The 19,694-nt window shown below is 54.5% G+C and overlaps 1 protein-coding gene across 1 annotated transcript; it reads right to left on the bottom strand.

Moving 5' to 3' along the window:
* Window positions 1-4,826: 4,826 nt before the first annotated feature.
* LOC141930682 (E3 ubiquitin-protein ligase PHF7-like) lies at window positions 4,827-9,856 on the bottom strand. Its single transcript, XM_074841883.1, is given in 9 exon segments — window positions 4,827-5,007; window positions 5,159-5,272; window positions 5,486-5,623; window positions 5,625-5,672; window positions 5,674-5,841; window positions 5,923-6,047; window positions 6,328-6,429; window positions 7,122-7,218; window positions 9,813-9,856. Coding segments are annotated over 9 exon segments (1,017 nt in total).
* Window positions 9,857-19,694: the final 9,838 nt, after the last annotated feature.

Genomic DNA, 19,694 nt, shown 5'->3' with positions numbered 1-19,694 from the left:
CCCCAGCACTGCTTCTGAACACGCTGTTGTCCTGGTTTAGCTAGGATAGGCATAAGTTTCCCCAGCAGTGGGGGGGAAGCTCTAGCCGGGTTATTCAATACCATGCTGACGTCACCTCCTGGCGCCGAAGCGCAGGAGCGCAGGAGAATCGGTGAAGGCGTGTTTTGTGCCATCACTCTCCTTACTGCTGTATCGGTACGTATCTTGCTCTGTTCATTGTTATTACTGTTATTGTTATTGTTGTTGCTTGTTGTGTTGCTGTTGCACTGTTGTATTAAACCTCTCCTTATCTCAGCCCCGGGGTTTTGTATTTCACTCCCTTTGTGGGGGATGGGCAGCAGCTGCGTGGTCTCAGACCCCGGCAGGGACTAAACCACCACAGCTGTGGTGCCTTGTAGCTGCCGTGACTGTGCCTGGGGCTCCTGTGGGCTGAGGCTGAAATGCATGTCACGGGCAGGGTTTGTCCCTTCCCTGTGTCCCACTTACAACTCTTGTTTTTTCTAATGTTCCTCTGCTTTGCTTCAAATCACAGAACCAGATGTTGGTGTTTGCAAGTGCCCTGCAGGAGAGGTACTGGACCTGCTGGGCCTTTAGATGACCGATTTGCTGTGAAGCCAGGAGCCAAGGAGACCCGTCCCACTGCAAATGGAGCTGCCAAGTGATGCCAGAAGCTGCAAATGCCAACCAAGCTGTGGTGGACCCGGTAAAGCACGTCAGGGTTTTTTCTTTTCTTGTCCTGGAGAAGTTGGAGGGAAGGACCACTTGTGGCATTTAGCGCAGCTAGAGCTCAACCTGGCTACAGCTGTTAAAGATAATAAAAAATGTTTTTATAAATTCATTAACAACAAAACGAGGATTAGGGAAAATCTCCCTCCTTTACTGGATGCAGAGGGAAACATGGTAACTAAGGATGAGGAAAAGGCTGAGGTGCTCAACGCCTACTTTGCCTCAGTCTTTAGCAGTGGGCCTGGCTGTTCCCTGGACACCCAGCCTCATGAGCTGGGAGATGGGGAGGGGAAGCAGACTGAGGTCAGCACAGTTGAAGAGGAGGTGGTCAGAGACCTGCTACACCACTTGGATGCACACAAGTCTGTGGGACCGCATGGGTTACACCAACACCCTGTGCTGAGGGAGTTGGCAGATGTGCTCGCCAAGCCTCTTTCCATGATTTACCTGAAGTCATGGCTGACTGGGGAGGTCCCATTGGACTGGAGGGTGGCAAATGTGACACCCATCTACAAGAGAGGCAGAGAGGAGGATCAAGGACACTATAGAGCTGTCAGTCTGACCTCAGTGCCAGGGAAGGTCATGGAGCAGGTCATCTCAAGTGCCATTACAAGTCATATGATGGACAGCCAGGGGATCAGGCCTAGTCAGCATGGGTTTATGAAAGGCAGGTCCTGCCTGACAAACCTGATCTCCTTCCATGACAAGATGACCCGACTGTTAGACGAGGGAAAAGCTGTGGATATTGTCTACCTGGACTTTCAAAAAGCATTCGACACAGTTCCCCATAGAATTCTCATAGAAAAACTGGCTGCCCATGGCCTGGGTGAGCGAACGGTCTGCTGGGTCAAGCACTGGCTGGATGGACGCTCCCAGAGAGTGGTGGTCAGTGGAGCTCAATCCAACTGGCGGCCGGTCACAAGTGGTGTTCCTCAGGGCTCGGTGTTGGGACCATTTCTGTTCAACATCTTTATTGATGATCTCGATAAGGACACAGAGTGTATCATCAGTAAGTTCGCAGATGACACCAAGGTAATCGGGAGTGTCGATCTGCATGAGGACAGGGAGGCTCTACAGAGAGACTTGGATAGATTGGATCGGTGGCCAACGTTAATGGGATGAGCTTCAACAAGGCCAAGTGCCAGGTCCTGCACTTGGGCCACAAAAACCCCCTGCATGGCTACAGGCTCGGGGAGGTGTGGCTGGAGCTGTCTGGAAGAGAAGGGTCTGGGGGTTCTCATTGACAAGCAACTGAACGTGAGCCAGCAGTGTGCCCAGGTGGCCAAGAAAGCCAACGGCATCCTGGCTTGTATTAGAAATAGTGTGACCAGCAGAAGCAGGGAGGTCACAGTCCCCCTGTGCTCTGCACTGGTAAGGCCACACCTGGAGTGTTGTGTCCAGTTTTGGACACCTCAATACAAGAGAGATCTCGAGGTGCTGGAGCGAGTGCAGAGGAGGGCAACGAGGCTGGGGAAGGGCCTGGAGAATAAATCCTGTGAGGAGAGATTGAAGGAGCTGGGACTGTTCAGTGTGAGGAGGAGAAGGTGAGGGGAGACCTCATCACTCTCTACAGCTCCCTGAAAGGACGTTGTAGAGAGGTTGGTGCTGGTCTCTTCTCACAGGTGATTAGTGACAGAACAAGAGGGAACAGCTTTAAACTGCAACAGGGGAGGTTCAGACTGGACATGAGGAACAAATGTTTCACAGAAAGAGTGGTCAGAGAGTGGAATAGGCTGCCTATTCCTGGAGGGGGTGGAGTCCCCATCCCTGGGTGTGTTTAAGGGTCGTTTGGATGAGCTGTTGGGGGATGTGGTGTAGGGGAGAACTTTGTAGAGTTGGGCTGATGGTTGGACTCGATGATCCCGAGGGTCTTTTCCAACCTGAATGATTCTGTGATTGTATGATAAGCCTGTTATTGCATCATGTCATCGCTACGGTGGATAGATCTTACACTAATGGCATCACGTTAATAAAAAAGATGAACTCTGGTAGGGTCAGGACTGATTTCAGCAGCTGGTGCCCAGCAACGCCCTGGAGATGGACATCTTCGGCCTGCAGACTGTGAGCAGGGACCGTGCCAGTTGCACCAGCTCCACTTGTAGCAGAGACTTCACGCCATCGTCCCGCTGAGTTCAAGGTCACCCGCTCCGCTGATGGAGCCAACTCCGCCTCATCCCTCCTGCCTTAAAAGACTGTCATGACAGATGGAAGCCGAAGTTATTCACTAAATGATCTCACTACACATTTTGGAGGGATGGCCCATAGACGAAGGGAATGAGATCTGTGGAGATACACTTGAGACCAGGGAATGGGATGGGGATTCCTTAGAATGTATTGGAAACCTGAGCCTAACGTAAATGGTTTGTAAATGGTAGAACGTAAGGGGTGGAGCCTGTCCTGGTTTCAGCTGGGAGGAGTTAATTTTTCTTCTTAGTAGCTAGAACAGCGCTGTGTTTTGGATTCAGTGCGGGATTTGCTATGAGAAGATTGCTGATAATACAGGGATTGATGTAAGAGATCGAGGTCTCTCCAGTTCCCGACGTCCTGTCCATGCGCAGGTGTACAGGAAGCTGGGAGGGGGCACAGCCAGAGCACCAAATTATCCAGTGGAATATCCCATATCCTGTAACGTCATGCTCAGGATGTCAAGGAGGGGCGGCTGGGAGGCAGGAGGTTCTCTCCTGCATCTGGGATTGCGATTGCGGGGTCTCGGTTTTTGGGGATCGCTGGCTGGGAAGGGGCTGGGTATCAGGCGGCGGGTGGTGAGCAATCACAGGGTGCATTACCCGTTTGTACTTTCTATCATTGTTACTGTTTTATTACAATTACTAAACTGTTTCTTATCTCAACCCATGAGTCTCCCTTTGTCCCTCCAATGGGTCCCCCAGTTCCCGGGCAGGGGGAGGGTGAGCGATTGGCTGCGTGGGGTTTGGCTGCCGGGCGAGTTCAAAGCACGACAAGGGGCTGAGCAAGCGCAGAGCCCCAGGTTTGCTCTTGGGCTGAACAGGCTGCCAAGGGCTGGTGAAGGCCGGGGACAACATTCCTTCCTAGGACCTTCTGTGTGGCCTGAGCTGATGGTGTGTTTGGATGGGTCTGGTACAGCAGCAATCAGGGTGGGCAACAGGACCTGGAACTGGGCAATGGGGAATGCCCTTCAGCTACTGTCGCAAGACCATCTACAGCAATCTCCATGTCACAGCTCCAGCCGTGACACTGAGCGGAACTTGTGAAGAAAAGTAGCTTTGCCACTGGTGTGAACCTTCCCCGGGGAGACTGAGCCGGTTGCGGGGCCAGCGAGACCCGAAGCACACGGCCATGGTGCCTGGCAGCCGGCCAAGGCCAGCCCGCAAGGAGGGAGGGCTGGGCAAGGGGCTGCCACGCCCCAGGGGAAGAAAACCCTCTGGGCCCAGCCCCTAACGCTGCCCCTTGAGAAAGGGAGAGGAGGAGGAAGCTGACAAATGAGCGTGGAGTCTCCCAGGGCAGAGATTAACGGCTCACTCTATTGCGCCGGTGGAGGGGGATCAGGGCCAGCATGAGGGGACGGCGCACGGCTGCTCCCGCGTCTGCGTCCGGGCCGGCTGTAAGGGTTTTGGGCCCGACGTTCCACGCGGGAGCGGTCCCTCATCCACACAGGCCCACGGCGGCTGGAGCTGCTGCCACTCTCGGGCGCTGGAGAGGGGCAGGAGGACCCCGATGGCAGCTGGCTGGCGGTGCTGGGGCTGCTACTCGCTGGTACTGGGGAGCTGTGGGACGTCCCCAGCACTGCCTGGCCGGGGGTGCTGCTCTCAGCACCTGGTGCTGGTGCGCAGCTCCTCTCCCGGCGCCTCCTGGGCCGGCTGTACGGCGTTTGGGCCCGACGTTGCACCCAGGAATGGCGTTGCCTGTGGTCGGGCCCAGGTGAGCTGGAGCTGCTGCTGCCCTCACGCGCTGGGGAGTCATTGGCCGGCCCAGTGCCAGAGCCAGCGAGCTCTGAGCTGTCACTGGAGGCTGTAAGGGGAAGCAGGAAGGTCACGGGTACAGAGCCACTGTGGAGAGGCCAGAGCGGTGTTCCCAGCCCTCCTGGGGCAGAGAGGCTCTGCCAAGCCCAGCCTGGGCACCTGCTACCAGGCCTTGCCTGGGCTCTGGACACAGTCCAGGGCCATGAAGGTGCTTTGCCTCTTACCGGTGCCCTGGCCAGCACAGCTCTCGCACTCCCAGCTGGTGCTGCTGGTCCCCAAGTTGGAGCAGCGCCGGTGGGTGCCCTCGGCAGCGCAGGAGCTGCACAGGAGCAGTTCCCAGGGCCTGGGGAAGCAAAAGGGTTCATGGCTGTGAGGACAAAGTGACCGCAGCACAGGATTGTGCGGCACAGCTCCTGTTCTCAGTCCTTCCGCTTTGAGCCCTTGGCGAGACAGAGATCCCGTGCAGAGCCCAGGGTGCCGATTTGGCAACTTACCCCCGTTCCTCTGCCTGCTCCCTGCCTCCAGGACAAAGGCACTCGTGGGCATCGCAGCGGCTGTGCCTCTGGATTAGTGCTTCGTCTGGAGGCTCGTTGTCCTGTGATGGATTTCTGATGGAGAGAGGGAAATCGCTGAGCCCCTGCTGCCCCGGCATAAGGCCGATGCAGGGCAGCCCTGCTCCTCCCCCCTGCCCTGTTTACAGATCCTCCGTGAAGCTGAAGCCCAGGCTGACGGGACAGCGGAGGGCCAGGACTGCAGGGGCAGCCCCTGGCATGTCACAGGGCTTGCAGCCTCCTGTCCTGTGAGCCGGGCAGGACACCAACCTGAAGGGCATTCGGATGCCCATGGTGAGCATGTTCAAGATAAAGTCACGCCTGTCCCTGCAGAGGGGGCAGCTGAAGGAACTAATGCCAGCGTACCGAGCCTGGCCCTGCAGCACAAACAAAAGGAGCAGGAGTGAGGCCCTGGTTCTGCCCAGGTCCTGCCGTGCCCTGGGGGTGAGGGAACGGCTCCTACCTGGATGCAGCGCCGGTGGAACCAGGCGTGTTTGCAGGTGGGGCACACCATGGTGTGGTAGGACTTTCTGTCCTCCACAGGCTCCAGGCAGATGAGGCAGTCGTTGTTGTTCTCTGGAGCTGCCTCCACCTCCTGCTCTGGGCGGTGCTCCCTGCAGAAGGACCTGGGGGAAGAGGGAAGGGGTGGGTGAGGTGAGAAGCGCTGGGTCCTTCGCCGGTGGGGGCGAGGAGGGGAGAGGAGGTACCTGTATGGAGAAAAGTACTGGGTGATGCATTCACCCTCCGCGGCACAGGGGAGATGGAAGCTGCGGTCGCAGCCCTCCTGGCAGCAGCAGATGGCGGCCCCGTTCTCACCGCAGACGAAGCATTGCTGGAAAGAGCAGAGCAGCCCCCCTCAGCAACAGCCTCAGGGCTTCCCCAGCCAGCCCCACGCCTCCGGGCAGGGCTCAGGATGTGGCTGCTGCTGGGCCACAGCCCACAGATCTGCCCAGTGCACGAGGCTCCTGGGCTGGGGTCTCTGTGGAGCTGCTGGGAGCAAGGCTTTTGTCCCGGAGCTGCTTGGAGGGGCTGGGATTTCTTTCCTGGGCTCTGCGCTAAGCTCCCCCAAACCTCTCCTGACACAAATCTCCCTGACCTTGTCAGGTCCTCACCTTCTGCGCTGCCCGCACGACTGTGCGGCGAACGTGCTCAAGGTCAAATCCCAGCACCCCTGATTCCTCGTCTTGCCAGTAAGAAAGCTCACTGGCAAAAAACTGCAGAAGAGAAGAGAAGAGAGGAGGAGCTGATGAGGAGAGCGTGGCTGGGAGTGCCTGTCAGCGAGCTGGAGGAGCCCCGGGGCACTCACCAGGCAGAACAGATGGGCACAGAGCTCTTCCTGATCGATTTTGTGCCCCCAGAGAACCAGGTCCACCGCTGCCCGGCCGCACAGCACGCACGCTGGAGGGGAGAGAGCAAATGCCGGTGGGAATGAGCACCTCTATGGGGCCGGGGGAAGCGTCCCTGAGGGATTGTCCCCCAGGGGCCTGCTCTGTCCCTGAGGGGCTGAGGGGAAGGGCTGGGGGCCGTGGTGAGGAAGGGGCTTCGCAGGCACTGCCTCCCCCTGCCACCGCGCTCGACCCCACGCTGACCGACCCGACAGCCCCTCTGCTGTGCTGTGGGAGGGAAACTTTGCTCTCACCCTGCTCCATCGAGTCGGGGGCCTCCTCCTCTCTCCTCTCAGACATGGACATGTCCACACTGAGCGTTGGGAGCGTCCGTGTCCCAGCAGCACCGGGGTGTCTCTCCCAGATGCTCCTCGGCTGACTCTGAGGGAGAAGCGGGGCGCGGGTCAGCTCTCAGCACAGCCCCAGTGCCCTGAGGTGTGGGACCCCCCCTCCTCCCTCGGCAGCCCCCCGCAAGCCCCATCCCTCCCCTGCCCTCTCCTCACCTCCCAGGTCGCACTGACGCACGGCTGGAGCCCAGCGATCCTCTCTATAGGCTTGTCTCCGTGGTCACAGCGGCCGTTGTGACATTGGGACCCCCATATATGGGCAGGGACACCCCTGGCAGGTTACCATGGCCACGGTGACATCGCCACCCCCACATAGAGGCAGGGACGCCCTCAGCCTCCTGCCACACCCTCTGAGGTTGGTGCCACCCACGTCCCGGTGGAATTCCCGGTGGAGTCACGGTGGCAACGGCCCTTTTCTGTGGCAATAAACTGCCTTTTGGAGTCCCCACGCTGTCCCCACACCCCACATGCTCCCATGTCCCATGCCCCAGACTGTCCCCATGTCCCCCCACATTCCCTTGTCCCACACTGTCCCATGTCCCCCCATGGTCCCCACACCCCTGATGGTGCCTGTGTCCCCCCGTGTCCCCATGCCCCACACTGTCCCCATGCCCCACGCTGTCCCCCTGCCCCACAGGTGACAACCTTCAGCCCCAGCCCAGTGCCCACAGGCCACCTCCCCTGGCACCACCACTGTCCCCAGTGTCCAGCCTGTGGTCAAACTGGTGTCAGCGGCACCCACGGTCCCCAGTGCCACTGTCACTGGCAGCATCTAGAAGTACATCGTGGTGTCCCTGTCCCCCACCAGTGACACTGTTCTGCTGATTAAGGATACCGATTAAACTCGGACACCAGAGCGGAAAGAGTAGGCGTATTTTACTGGGGATAACCAAATAATGTAACAGCGTAATACAGAAAACATGCAGTAAGAAGAAGCAGAACAGTGCACTTAAAGCAACAAACAGGAAAATACAGAGTGATACATCAAATCATTACTGCACGAGAGAGAGAGAATAGTGATTAAGAGAAATACATCACCACTTGCATATATCATCATCATCATCCAGCCCCGCAGGCGCTGGGCAGCCCCGGTTACAGCGAGGATTTGTTGAGCCTGTCCCGGCGAGCGGGAAATCCTACGCGGGGCGTCCACCCGTAGGTGAGGGACCCAAAGTCGCTGTGAGCGGGTCCAGCCTTAGGGACCAAAAATCAACCACCCAGAATAGCTGGCACCTTTGTTTTGAGCGGAAACATCTGGTTTCATCCTCCTGTTGGATTCCACCCAGAGCCTGGCCAGGGCTCAGGGGAGAACCAAGGGAGTTTCTAACAAGGCCAAATACTTGGGTTCTCAGCCTTGAACAAGCTGAACGAGGGAAGTTGGATACATTCTCTCCTCACTACTGATTATATTTTGTCTTTCACTAGTGAGTTTACATATCTTACATATCTTTACATATCTGACCTGCTCCATGACCTTCCCTGGCACCGAGGTCAGACTGACAGCTCTATAGTTTCCTGGATCCTCCTCTCTGCCTCTCTTGTAGATGGGTGTCACATTTGCCACCCTCCAGTCCAATGGGACCTCCCCAGTCAGCCATGACTTCAGGTAAATCATGGACAGCGGCTTGGCGGGCACATCTGCCAACTCCCTCAGCACCCTTGCGTGTAACCCATGCGGTCCCACAGACTTGTGTGCATCCAAGTGGTGTAGCAGGTCTCTGACCACCTCCTCTTCAACTGTGCTGACCTCAGTCTGCTTCCCCTCCCCATCTCCCAGCTCATGAGTCTGGGTGTCCAGGGAACAACCAGTTCCACTGCTAAAGTCGGAGGCAAAGTAGGTGTTGAGCGCCTCAGCCTTTTCCTCATCCTTAGTTACCATGTTTCCCTCTGCATCTGGTAAAGGAGGGAGATTTTCCCTAATCCTCCTTTTGCTGTTAATGAATTTATAGAAACATTTTTTATTATCTTTAAGAGCTGTGGCCAAGTTGAGCTCTAGCTGTGCTCTGGCTCTCCTAATGCTCTCCCTGCATAACTTCACTACATCTTTATAGTCTTCAAGAGAGACCTGGCCCCTCTTCCACAGGTCATAGATTCTCCTTTTGTTCTTGAGATCCAGCCAAAGGTCCCTGTTTAGCCAGGCTGGTCTCCTTCCCCACCTGCTTGTTTTCTGGCACACGGGAACAGCCCGCTCCTGTGCCTTTAAGACTTCGATCTTGAAGTACATCCAGCCTTCCTGGACTCCCATATCCTTCAGGGCAGCCTCCCAAGGGATTTTGTCAAGGGATTTTGAACAGGTCAAAGTCTGCCCTCTGGAAGTCTAAGGTGGCAGTTTTACTAACCCCTCTCTTTGTTTCTCCAAGGATCGAAAACTCAATCATCTCATGATCACTGCACCCCAGACGGCCTCCGACCTTTACCTCCCCCACAAGCTCTTCCCTGTTCACAAGCAGCAGGTCCAGGAGGGCACCTCCCCTGGTCGGCTCACTCACCAGCTGTGTGAGGAAGTTATCCTGGATTGTTCCCTCTGCTGTGCTGTGATCCCAGCAGATACCCGGGAGGTTAAAGTCCCCCACAAGAACAATGGCAAGTGACCGCAAGATTTCTCCCAGATGTTTATAGAAAGCTTCATCCCCCTCACTGATTTGGTTGGGGGGTCTAGAGCAGACTGCCACAGCAAGATCTGCTTTATTGGCCCTTAACCTAATCCAAACACTCTCAACCCCGTTATCACTGTACTTGATTTCTGAGCTGTCACAGCATTCTCTTACATACAGGGCCACTCCACCGCCTCTCCTTCCCTGTCTGTCCCTCCTGAAGAGCTTGCAGCCATCGATGGCAGCACTGCAGTCGTGTGAGGCATCCCACCACGTGTCTGTTATAGCTGCTATGTCATAGTTCTCGTGCTGCATCATGGCCTCAAGCTCCCCCTGGTTGTTGCTCATACTGGTGCATTGGTATAGATGCACTTGAGATGAGCTCATGAATCCAACAGCTTTTTGTGAGCGTGGGCCCCATTCCCTACCAGACCCTTCTCAGGTGCTTTCGGCAGAGACCTCCTCGCCTCCAGCTGCCAATGGGGATGCTGGCCCCGCCCCCTCCCCTCCAGCTGCCAATGAGGCTGCTGTTCCCGCCCCCTCCCCTCCAGCTGCCAATGGGCTCCTTTCCCGCCCCTCCCCTCAGCCCGATCCCAGCGGCGGAGGCGGTGGCAGCAGCTGCGGAGGTTCCCGCGGGGGCCGGGGCCGGTGCTGGCGGGGGGGGGGGGCGCTCGGCCGGCAGCGGCGGCGGGGCCGGGGGAGCGGCGGGGCCGGGAGGGCCCCGGCGGGGCGGGCGTGGCGTGCCCCGGGGCGGGCGGGGGGAGCGGAGCGGCTCTCTCGGTGCCGGCGACGGCGAACCGGCCGCCTTTGCCGGGCAGAAGCTGCGTCCCGACTCCGCGCCGAGAACCGCCCCCCCCCTGCCGCCCCCACAGCCCCAACCCCGGGAGGGGCAAGCGGCGAAACTGACCCCCCCGCGCCCGGCGCCCTCCGAGGGAGCGAAGCGCCGCTCCGTCCTGCCCCCCCCCAGCCCCCGCCGCCTCCAGCCCCGCCGTGGGGACCCCCGGGAGGAGGGAGCCTCGCCCGGCCCCTGCGAGGGAGCAGCCGCTCTGGGTGAGTACAGCGGGACCCTGGAACGGCGGCAGCTTTGCGGGGGAAAAGGGAAAAAAACAGAAAAGCGGCTTCACCCCCCCCCTCGGGCTGTCCGGTGGCTCTTGGTGCTGAATTCCCGGGGGAAGCTGAAATGGGGGGAGCAGCGGTTTGGGGCTGGAAAGGCAACGTCCGTCAGCACTGTCCTGGTGGAGGAGCGACCCAGCCTCATCTGGCTGCTTTAATTACATTTTGCCTCTCTCCCTGTAAATCCCTGAGCCCGGGAGGTATCTCCAGCAGGTACCTTTAATTACAAACTGCTCCAAATGGATTCTGGAATGAGACTGGGATTGCTGGGAAAGGCCTAAACTGCTCTGCTGCCAGATGGCCTTGGCTGGGCACTGGGAGCAGCTTCCCATCCCTACTGCGGCACGGGGTGAGATATTGGTGTGGGGGAAGGAGCCATTTTATGGTTGAATCCCATCGCTGATGGCAGACAGAGCCCAAGGGAAAAACTGCCTGGGCTGCTTCTCCTGCCAGAGCTTAGGGCAGAGTTTCCTCCCGTGAGCGCCTCAGCCCAGGCAGCTCTGACCCATCCTCCTCCTGATGGGATTCACTCTGAATTTTCGATCTGGAGGCGATAATGCCATTTTCCAACAGAAATGGGATTCCAGCTAAACAAGCGTTTAACCCGTCGCAGTCTCTACCAATCCCTCGTTATTAATCACTGGCTTTTTTCCCCGTTCCCCTCGGTTTCCCGGCCAGCTCGCCTTTCGGCGTGGCGGGGCCGTTCTGCCTGTCCTGTGCCTTCCTCGCAGTCGGAGCTGGGGGAGCCCCTGTCCTTCCCCAACCTCCTGCTCATGGCTCCGCTCCTACAAACGAGACTGTCCCAAGGCCCCTCCTCCCCGAGGCTGTGCACATCCCCCAGTCTGATCGGTGCCAGAGGTTCTTCCCAACAGGGTTTGTGTCTCCCTTGGGTGCAGCAGGTTCATCCCAGCCTGCAGGGAGTCCTGGCGGGATGTTGATCGTTATCAGCACCGCTGCCGTTCACCTCGGGGCTGTAACTACTTCTGTGTCAAATGCCATTTGTGAGGCATTTTAGGATCTTTCAAGAATTATTTTTTTGCAGTCCAGAGTCTAGGAAAAGGCAATACGCTGAGCGATGGTGTGTGGGTGAAATAACCAGTGAGAAATACTCATTCCTTGCTGTTCTGAAGTTGTTATTGCTGTTATTTTCTGGTGTGGCTGTGCTCGGGAGTGAGGCACTATATAAATACTGGTAAATGTACAGAACTTTCACGGGGTGTAATGTGTGGTTGTTGGGCTTTTTTCACCCCGAGTCATTCGAGTGGTAAAATTAATGAGCTCTGTAATTAGAAGAGAGGACTGTCAGTTAGGATCCCTCCCGGTTTAGGCTCTGGTGTAGCTGGGAGCGAGCTTGCTGTGCGTACACAGCTTGCTGTGAAGGCTCCGCTTTTGGCCCCCCAGGCTCTGACCCAGAGTTTGAGAACTTGGAAGCAGCCGTTGACATCGACCAAAGTCAGAGTTTCCCAGGACCTTTGAAAATCTCCTTTCTTTAGGGCTCTCGTTTTATGGATTTGCATATCCAGCATTACTGACTGCTCAGGAAAATGTAGCCCCAATCTCTTTCCATCTTCTCGTTACCTGTTAAATCAGGAGAATCGCACTTCTCACAGAGATTTGAAAAGAGCGTTGATGACATTTAATGAAAATACTACGGAGGAGGAAAGAATTTGTTTCAAAAGCTTTAGAAAAACAGCAGTGACAATATGCTGAAAATCAAACCATCTCACGTATTAAAAAGGAAAATGAATAGTTTAGGTTTATTTTTTCTATAAAGCGATCCACAGCTTACACTGGGGATCCCGTTTAGAGCTTCTTCCCTTCCTCGGCTGATACCAGGATTTGGCTCCTGTAACAATCCTGTCATGACTGGTGTGACTCCTTCTATTTTATATCTGACTAAGCTCTGTTGATTGTCACGTTCTGCCATTTCACCCCAAATCAATACTACTTATAACTCTTTTTTTTCCCTCATCAATAACCCTACAGAGAATGACTCTGTTTATTACATTCTGACTTTCTCAAAAGTGGATCTAGCAGAAAATTTGCAGTAGAAGTGAACTCAAATGAACAAACCTTTCAGCTGTCAATATATCTCCTTCCTCCCTGATGTATTTAACCCTGCTGATAGGAAATCTCTCATACTTCAGCTTGTGACCTTCATCTAATCATCTTTGATCATCTTGCTTTTCGCTATAACTCCAAAGTTTAGGAACAAAAAAGAAAAGAAAGAAAATAAGGAAGTAGGAGCGGGGTGGGAAGGCTCGTAAGAGGAGAAATGTGGATGGAGCTGATGACAAGTTATTTTGGAGCTTTAAGGCACTGTACAGAGTTCCCTATCAAACCTGTAGTATGGAGATAATAGCTGTAAGAAGTTATTTTTACATACATTTCAAATTCCAGGAATCACATTAAAACTCTGTGTGTGTGTGTAGGATTCTAAAAGGAGAGGGAGAAAAACAGTTCATTAAGCTTCTGGTTTTGAGATTTGTTCTGTGGCCTGAGAATTTTGCCCTTGTACCCGGAGGTGTCCTGGGCGCGTGTCTGCCTTCCTGTCCCAGGTCAGCGGGGTGAGCTCTGTCCTTCTGCAGTGTCTCTGCAGGGCCCCGTGCGGAGGCTCAGGGCTGCCACACGCAGCTCTGTGGGCTTGGACGGGGCCGTGGGCTGTCGCCTCGTCTGGCCTCCTGGCCTCAGGCAGGGTCAGGACATCTGCCAGCTGTGTCAGATTCTGTGGTAGTTTTATGTTGTCTGTGTCCAGTTATTTGTAGACTTCAACATTCAAAAAACCCCAAAGTGTGTCAACCACAATTTAGCAAATTCTTTTTTTTCCAGGAGGCACAGAAGGGCACTGGAGCTTCACTGAAGCGTGTAAGCGTGCTTTTATTTTGGTAGGGCTGAACACAACCGGGAAGGTGGTGGTTTTGTGCAGACCGGGGCTTCCTGAAGAAAAAAAAAAATGGATCTTAGGGCTTCTTTCTTCTCTCCGATCCTGGCCCTTTTGGTTTTGGCAGATCCAAGCATATACAGCCTTCGAGCATTTGTCTTTGTGTTCTCGTGTCTCAGTGGCTGCCGCCTTCTCTTCCACCTGGCGGGGACCTGCTCTGTGGCTCTGAGGAGTCTGTTGGATTCAGCAGCTGTGGTGGAAGGTGTTGCTGCCCGTGGCTCGTCTCCCTTCTCTGGAGTTTGTCAGCACAGCAACAGCAGCCAGCAGCTGCTGCTCCTCAGCTCCCGCAGTGTGAAGCTGGCTGGCACACTCCAGCACGTCAGCGCTGTGAACCTGGGGGAGCTGAAAAAACGCTGCACAGTTGCTCTTGTTGCCCCTCTGGTCCTGGTGTTGATCTCCAGCAAAAGGGAGGAGCTGGAGGCTCAGTGCTGCTCCTCTGGCAGAGCCCGTGTGCCAGCCCCGAGCTGCAGGACTTGTCCTGGGGTGAGGTTCAGGCTGTGCTGACCCCGGCAGGAATTTCCCTCATCGGTTCAGTGGGGTCAGTGTTTTGAGCCTGATGTCTCCAGTGTTAGATGGGTATCTATGGCCAGCGCCACGGGCTGAGGGCCAGCTTTCACTGCAGACCCTAAAAAATAGGCACTTACTGGGGTTCCAGTGAAGGTGAAGCCAGATGGTCTGCTCTGAGAACACTGAGTCTGCCCAGCCAGCTCGGTAGCATTTGTGTACCCAACAAGTGAATTCTGTAGCACACGAACCTCATCTGTATCACTTGAGCTGTGTGGGGATTTTTGAAAATGTTTTCTTTCATGTTTGTGAGCACACACCTGGATATTTTGGCAGGTGTGCTAGTGGGGGGGGGAGTGAATTTGCTGTGTTCTGACTGAAGACTTGCCATTAAGCCTACAGATATATTAATTGTGTATGATTGTCTTGGCTGTAAGAGCCAAGGGAAAACAATTCAGACATCAGCAATTTTATCAATTAGGAAGTAGGAATTCTGCTGGGGTGTCTGAAGAGCTGTTGGGAGGCCTGTGCTGAGAGGGGTCTGGATGGCAGGACTGCTGCATCTGATCTGCCTCCACGAGGAGCTGAGGCTTTACTCACCTGCAGGGGTTTGTCTCCGCAACAAGCGTCTCAAGTGTGCGTGTGAGAGAGAACGATGGGGTGTTCTTGTGTCAGTGATACTGGAGGCAGAGAGAGAGGAAGTACTACTTGGATAGCGTTATAGAAATTATTTTTTTGGTGCTCTACATCTGTAAGCAGGTTTTGTTCCCCTTCAGTAACTTCTTCCAATGTTTGTGCCATTGACTGAGACCATCAGAAGCACTGTCATGGAAGAACCTAGGAAGAAATCTTCCGTAGCCTTGTCTGTTTTGCTTTGGTATTCTCTTTTTTTGGTCTACTTGATAACCTCCCTTTGATACATCCATAACTGCTTAAACCAGCAGATTGTGAGTAGACTTTGAGGAGCTATTAAGCAATGAGTGTGACTAATCATTTTAGAGTGTGCAGGCAGTCATGGTTCCAGTGGAAGAAGTTCACGTGACTCGCCAGAAATCACCGTTATGCTTCAGGTGTGAAATTGCAGGTCCTTCCTGGTGGCACCTGGTGTGCGCTGCACACACTAGAAGGCACTGCTGGCTCTGTCTGCTGTGTCTTGTTCCAGGAGTGCAACAGCATCGTGTCTGCTGCAGCAGCTGCCTTCCTCCTCCCCGCTCTGCAGACTCGCAGGCTACCACTTACAGGGACAGGGGGTAGAAGCATCAGTGGAGGAGAGACACCCTGCCCTGAGGTAACCTGTTCTCAGGGGTTGTTTCAGTGCATTCCGTGGGGCAGGAGTGCTAGAAGGACAGGGTGAGGAGAAGGGCAGCCCCGTGGAGCCAAGGACGTTATCCATGGAACTGACCCCAGAAAGAAGGGAGGGGTGGGGCGAGGGGTTTTTAAGGTGTGGTATCGTAACGCTTTTCACTGTCCCACTGTGTCTGTTAAGTGGTGTTGTTGTTAGTGTTTGAATTCAAGTGCTATTCTTGTTTTCTTCCCCTAACAAGTCTGTCTTTTGCCCGTGACTGTAATGGGTGAGCCAGCCCTCCCTGTCATTATCTCGATTCCTGAGCTTTTTGCTTCATTTCTCCTTCCCAGCGCTGGGGGGGAAGGGGTGAGTGAGCGGCTGCGTGGTGCGCAGTTGCCCTCTGGGCTCAAACCAGGGCAAATTTTAAGGATGGTATCCACCTAAACAGGTCAGAAAGTGAAAATCCATCAGCAGCTATGGCGATTTGATGTAATGTTTTTAAATGTTTGGAAATGCAACGGGACATGGTGTTCGATTTGTCGAGATTTGTAACATTGGTGCAACAGGGGGTTTGAATGAGTGCACAGACACTGTGCGGACGCAGTGCACAGACACAGACCGTTCTGCTGTGCCCTGCATCTCTGCTCTTTCTCATCCCCATTTCATGTAGCCAGGCAGACCGACTTCCTCCTCCTCCTTTTCCCTGGTTTTGTCCCTGTGAAATCTGTTTTCTGTAACTGCCTGGTCTTCGTGGAAACACATTTAGAAATTGCTCTCGCAGGTTCCCCCCTTTCAGGAGGTGCCTGTGGCTGCAGGGATGCCGTGTGAAGCAGGTGGGACAGGGCTGGCGTCTGCTCCGGGTCGGGGTTTGCACCCCTCGGGTGCTGCGGAGAGGCAGGGTGCTGCGGGCTCGCAGCGGTCGCTCGGGTTCGGAGCAGAACCTGGTCTTTGGGGAAAATGTGAGTTTTCCTGAGGTGACTCCCTGTCCCTAAGGCTGGCTGGCGGCCTGCAGCCAGCGTGTGCCCTGTGCCGGGGAGCTGGCCGGGGGGCTGTCAGGGGAGCGGAGAGGTCTGACAGCACCTTCCTGGGGCGCTGGCTGGGACAGGCTGGGGAGGGCTTGAGCTTTGTGTGTGGTGGTCAGGGGAGGCCATGCAGCAGGTGGAGCCGGCTCGTCTCTGATCGACCTTTTGAGGCAATTCCTGTTGGGGATTGAGGTTTTCGGACAGTCAACTGAAATCTTGCTTTATAAGTTATTGCTGATCGATATGAAAAATGCAACACCTCAGAATGGCAGCACTCAGAGGGGGGCTGCATCTGGATCCAGGGGATGCTCCTCTGTCCTTAGAACTTAAGGAAGGAAGCTTGCAGGTGTCAGTAGTGCTGCTGCTGAGGGGATTGGGTTTTCCAGAGCTGGGGAGCAGATTCCTACCCTGTCTATCCTGCGTCTGCACTGTGAAAGCTTGTGCACAGTAATGCCTTGCTGTCTGTGCCTTCTGTTTCAGAGCTCTGCTGTCAGTTCTTTAATACCCTGCTCTGGTTACTGTTGTCATGGTCCTGTTTTCCTTCATCCTTCACTGACCTTGCTGAGCAGCAGGCATCTGAAGGTGGTGATGAAAATGTGATGGATCAGGAGAGGCAGCAGCACCACTGGCAGTGAGAGAGTTTGTCAGGTGTTCAGTGTCACAGGAGAAGCAGCTGAGAGGTTTCAGAATGGTGATCTGTTTGAAGAGGGGTCACACAGGGTCACCAGGACATCATGAAGTTTAAGTTTGTGTTATAAAGGGATTTTCCACTCTAAACCTCGGGCAAGTAGCAGTTATTTCTTGGTATATTAAAAGCAGTTAGAATTTCCTCTACTACTTCTGTCATTCCCAGGTGTTGAAGTGGCAGCTGACAACCCCAGAGGTCTCGCTTCTGTCTCACCACCTTCCACCTCACACCAGCTGTTCCTGTGTGGTTCGGCTGTGTGCATTGCTGAAGTGCCTGCACACATTCCTCTCTATCCCATTGTTTCCTACGGGAAAAATGGAATTGGGAACAGTCGCACTTTGGGGATTCCATCCTGGGCAGGCAATGGGATGTGCCTGAGACTGTAGTTTGACTGTGTGGGGAATTATTGCAGAACCAGGGTGTAGGGTTGGGGAGTCAAAATGTTCCAGCAGCAATGAAGAGAGAAGTATGGGAAGGTTTCAGCTGCCAGCCTGCACACCCTGGGTGTGCATGTACTCGAATGCACGGCTGCATTGCCCCAGGCTGCAGAGGTTATTGTGTAGAAAAGCCCTTGGTTAGTGGAATAATTCTCTGTTGGAATAAATCTGCATCTGGGTAGCGGAATGGGATATTTACCTTGTACCTCTCGGGCAAAGCCAAATACTAAGAGATTTTTTTGACGAATGTTCATTTTCTTTCTGATTTCATGCTGCCTGAACTGTTTTGTTGAATCCTGACTGTTCTCCCCAGCTGTCCATCACTGACTCTCCTGTTTTGATGGCTCGTGTCACAGCCTGGTAAAAAGATCTTGTTTATTTTCTCTTTCCTTTTTTTCCCCTTTGAGAAGTCTCATGAACTTTTTGCAGCTGTCCTGACTCTCCTCCTCTGTCCTCCCTGCAGCAGTGTGGCAGTTAGAGCTGCCCCCCCCGGGAGGAGGTGTGCTCTGCTGGCTGTTAAAGAGTTGGCAGCGCTGTGCTCTGTGCTCATCTCCAAAGCTTCTCTGTTCCCCTGGGCAGTGGATTTTAGTGTTCTGCCATTCCGAGTTCAGTAACATCTGTACAGATACAAAACCTCTAGTTCATGGATTGGGTTCGTGAAGCCCTGATTCTTTTAATCTCCTTCGGAAGCTCTATTGCCCCACATTTTCTCTCTCCCCTCTTCTCTGTCAAACTGTTTCACAGCTGGCCTTCTTCCCCAGGCTTTGCCTCGTCCCCTGGTCAGACTCGAGCTGTTCAGTTCCTGCAGGCCCAGCGGCTGTTGGGGGATCTGAGCTGCTCAGAGGCAGCAGGGCGTGATCTCTAAAGGAAGCAGATTTTGTGGTCTGACTCTGATCTTGCTGAAGCTGCTTTTGTCACCCTTTCAGAAACCAACCGAGGGCTGAATCAGAGCTGGCGGTTTGCTGAAGGTACCAAAGAATGGGGGGTTTAGAAGCCAATGCCTAATCCCGTGGACAAACTTAATGTTGTTTCTTTGATAACTTGTCGGAGGTATTTTATTGTGGGTTTTGTGTAAGGTGCTATAAAGCAATCCCATGCAGCTGGAAGCCAGAGGCAAGACTATTTATTTCAGGGCTTTGAAGATCTCTACTCCTGGGACAGCTGTCTCGCTGCTGCAGTGGTTGGGTTTTATTTTGCTTTGGAAAAACTGAACAAAAATTTTCGTTCCATTTCCTTTTTCCTGAGGTGGGAGAAATCCTGGAAGTCTCCAAATAGAGTTAAGGGGTGTCTTCATCTTTTTTGCCTGGGCTGGGCTGAGTGCAGCTCCCAGAGGGCCGGGGTTTGGAAGGCTGGGAGCGCTGACCCGACCAGTCCGAGAGGATCCTGACAGCAGGGCTGGGCTGCAGATGTGGCTGCAGGTACTGCGGGGAGATGCTGGGTGTGTGGGTGGGCTGACCTGGCTGGTTTGGTTGTTTTGAGGTCCCTGTACTCTCTGCACCAGCTGCTGATAAGGTGTTTTCTGTGGGCAGGGCTGGTGGCCCATCGGTGTGTGTTCTCAGAGATGAGCCCACAGGAGTCCCTCGCTGGGGCTTGGCTGCAGAGAGCTCTGTGGTATCTCGACAGTGTTTGACATTTCCCAGACAATGCTTAAACCTGCCAGTTGACGCTGTTTAACACTCTCCTCTGTAAGAGCCTTCCAGCGGGGATGCCTATCAACTCTGGCTTTCCCTTCAAAGAATTGTTACCAAAAGCTGCTGTATCTTTGTCACTTGCCAGACGCCACCTTTTTGCTGTGGGCTTTTATGTGTTGCCTTTAATTAGGTTGTGTGCTCTTCTGTCCAGGGGCTGGTGGGCAGCTCTCTGGTGACCAAATCCCAGAGAAAAGAAGGGGGTTTACTGTATTTCCTCTTGTACTTGAAGGAACAATCCTTTAGCCCAGGTGTCTTTGGACGTGTCTTTTGGGAGGGGGATACCAGGTCTCCAAATCCAGCAGTTTGTCAGTTTATTCTTTGTCCTGTTTCTGTTCTGCTTCTGGCCCTTAATCTGCAGCGGCAGATTGGGGCTGCGTGATGCACAGAGGTTCAGGGCAGGGTCACCTGTTCCTCCAGGACAGGATTTGCTGATTCAGCTCAGTATTTTAAGCAAGATGGAGCCGAATGAATC

The sequence above is a fragment of the Strix aluco genome, chromosome 16, assembly GCF_031877795.1.
Source record: "Strix aluco isolate bStrAlu1 chromosome 16, bStrAlu1.hap1, whole genome shotgun sequence".
NCBI lineage: Eukaryota > Metazoa > Chordata > Aves > Strigiformes > Strigidae > Strix > Strix aluco.
Note: the sequence above shows the minus strand (reverse complement) of the source record. Positions and strands in the feature narration are given on the sequence as shown.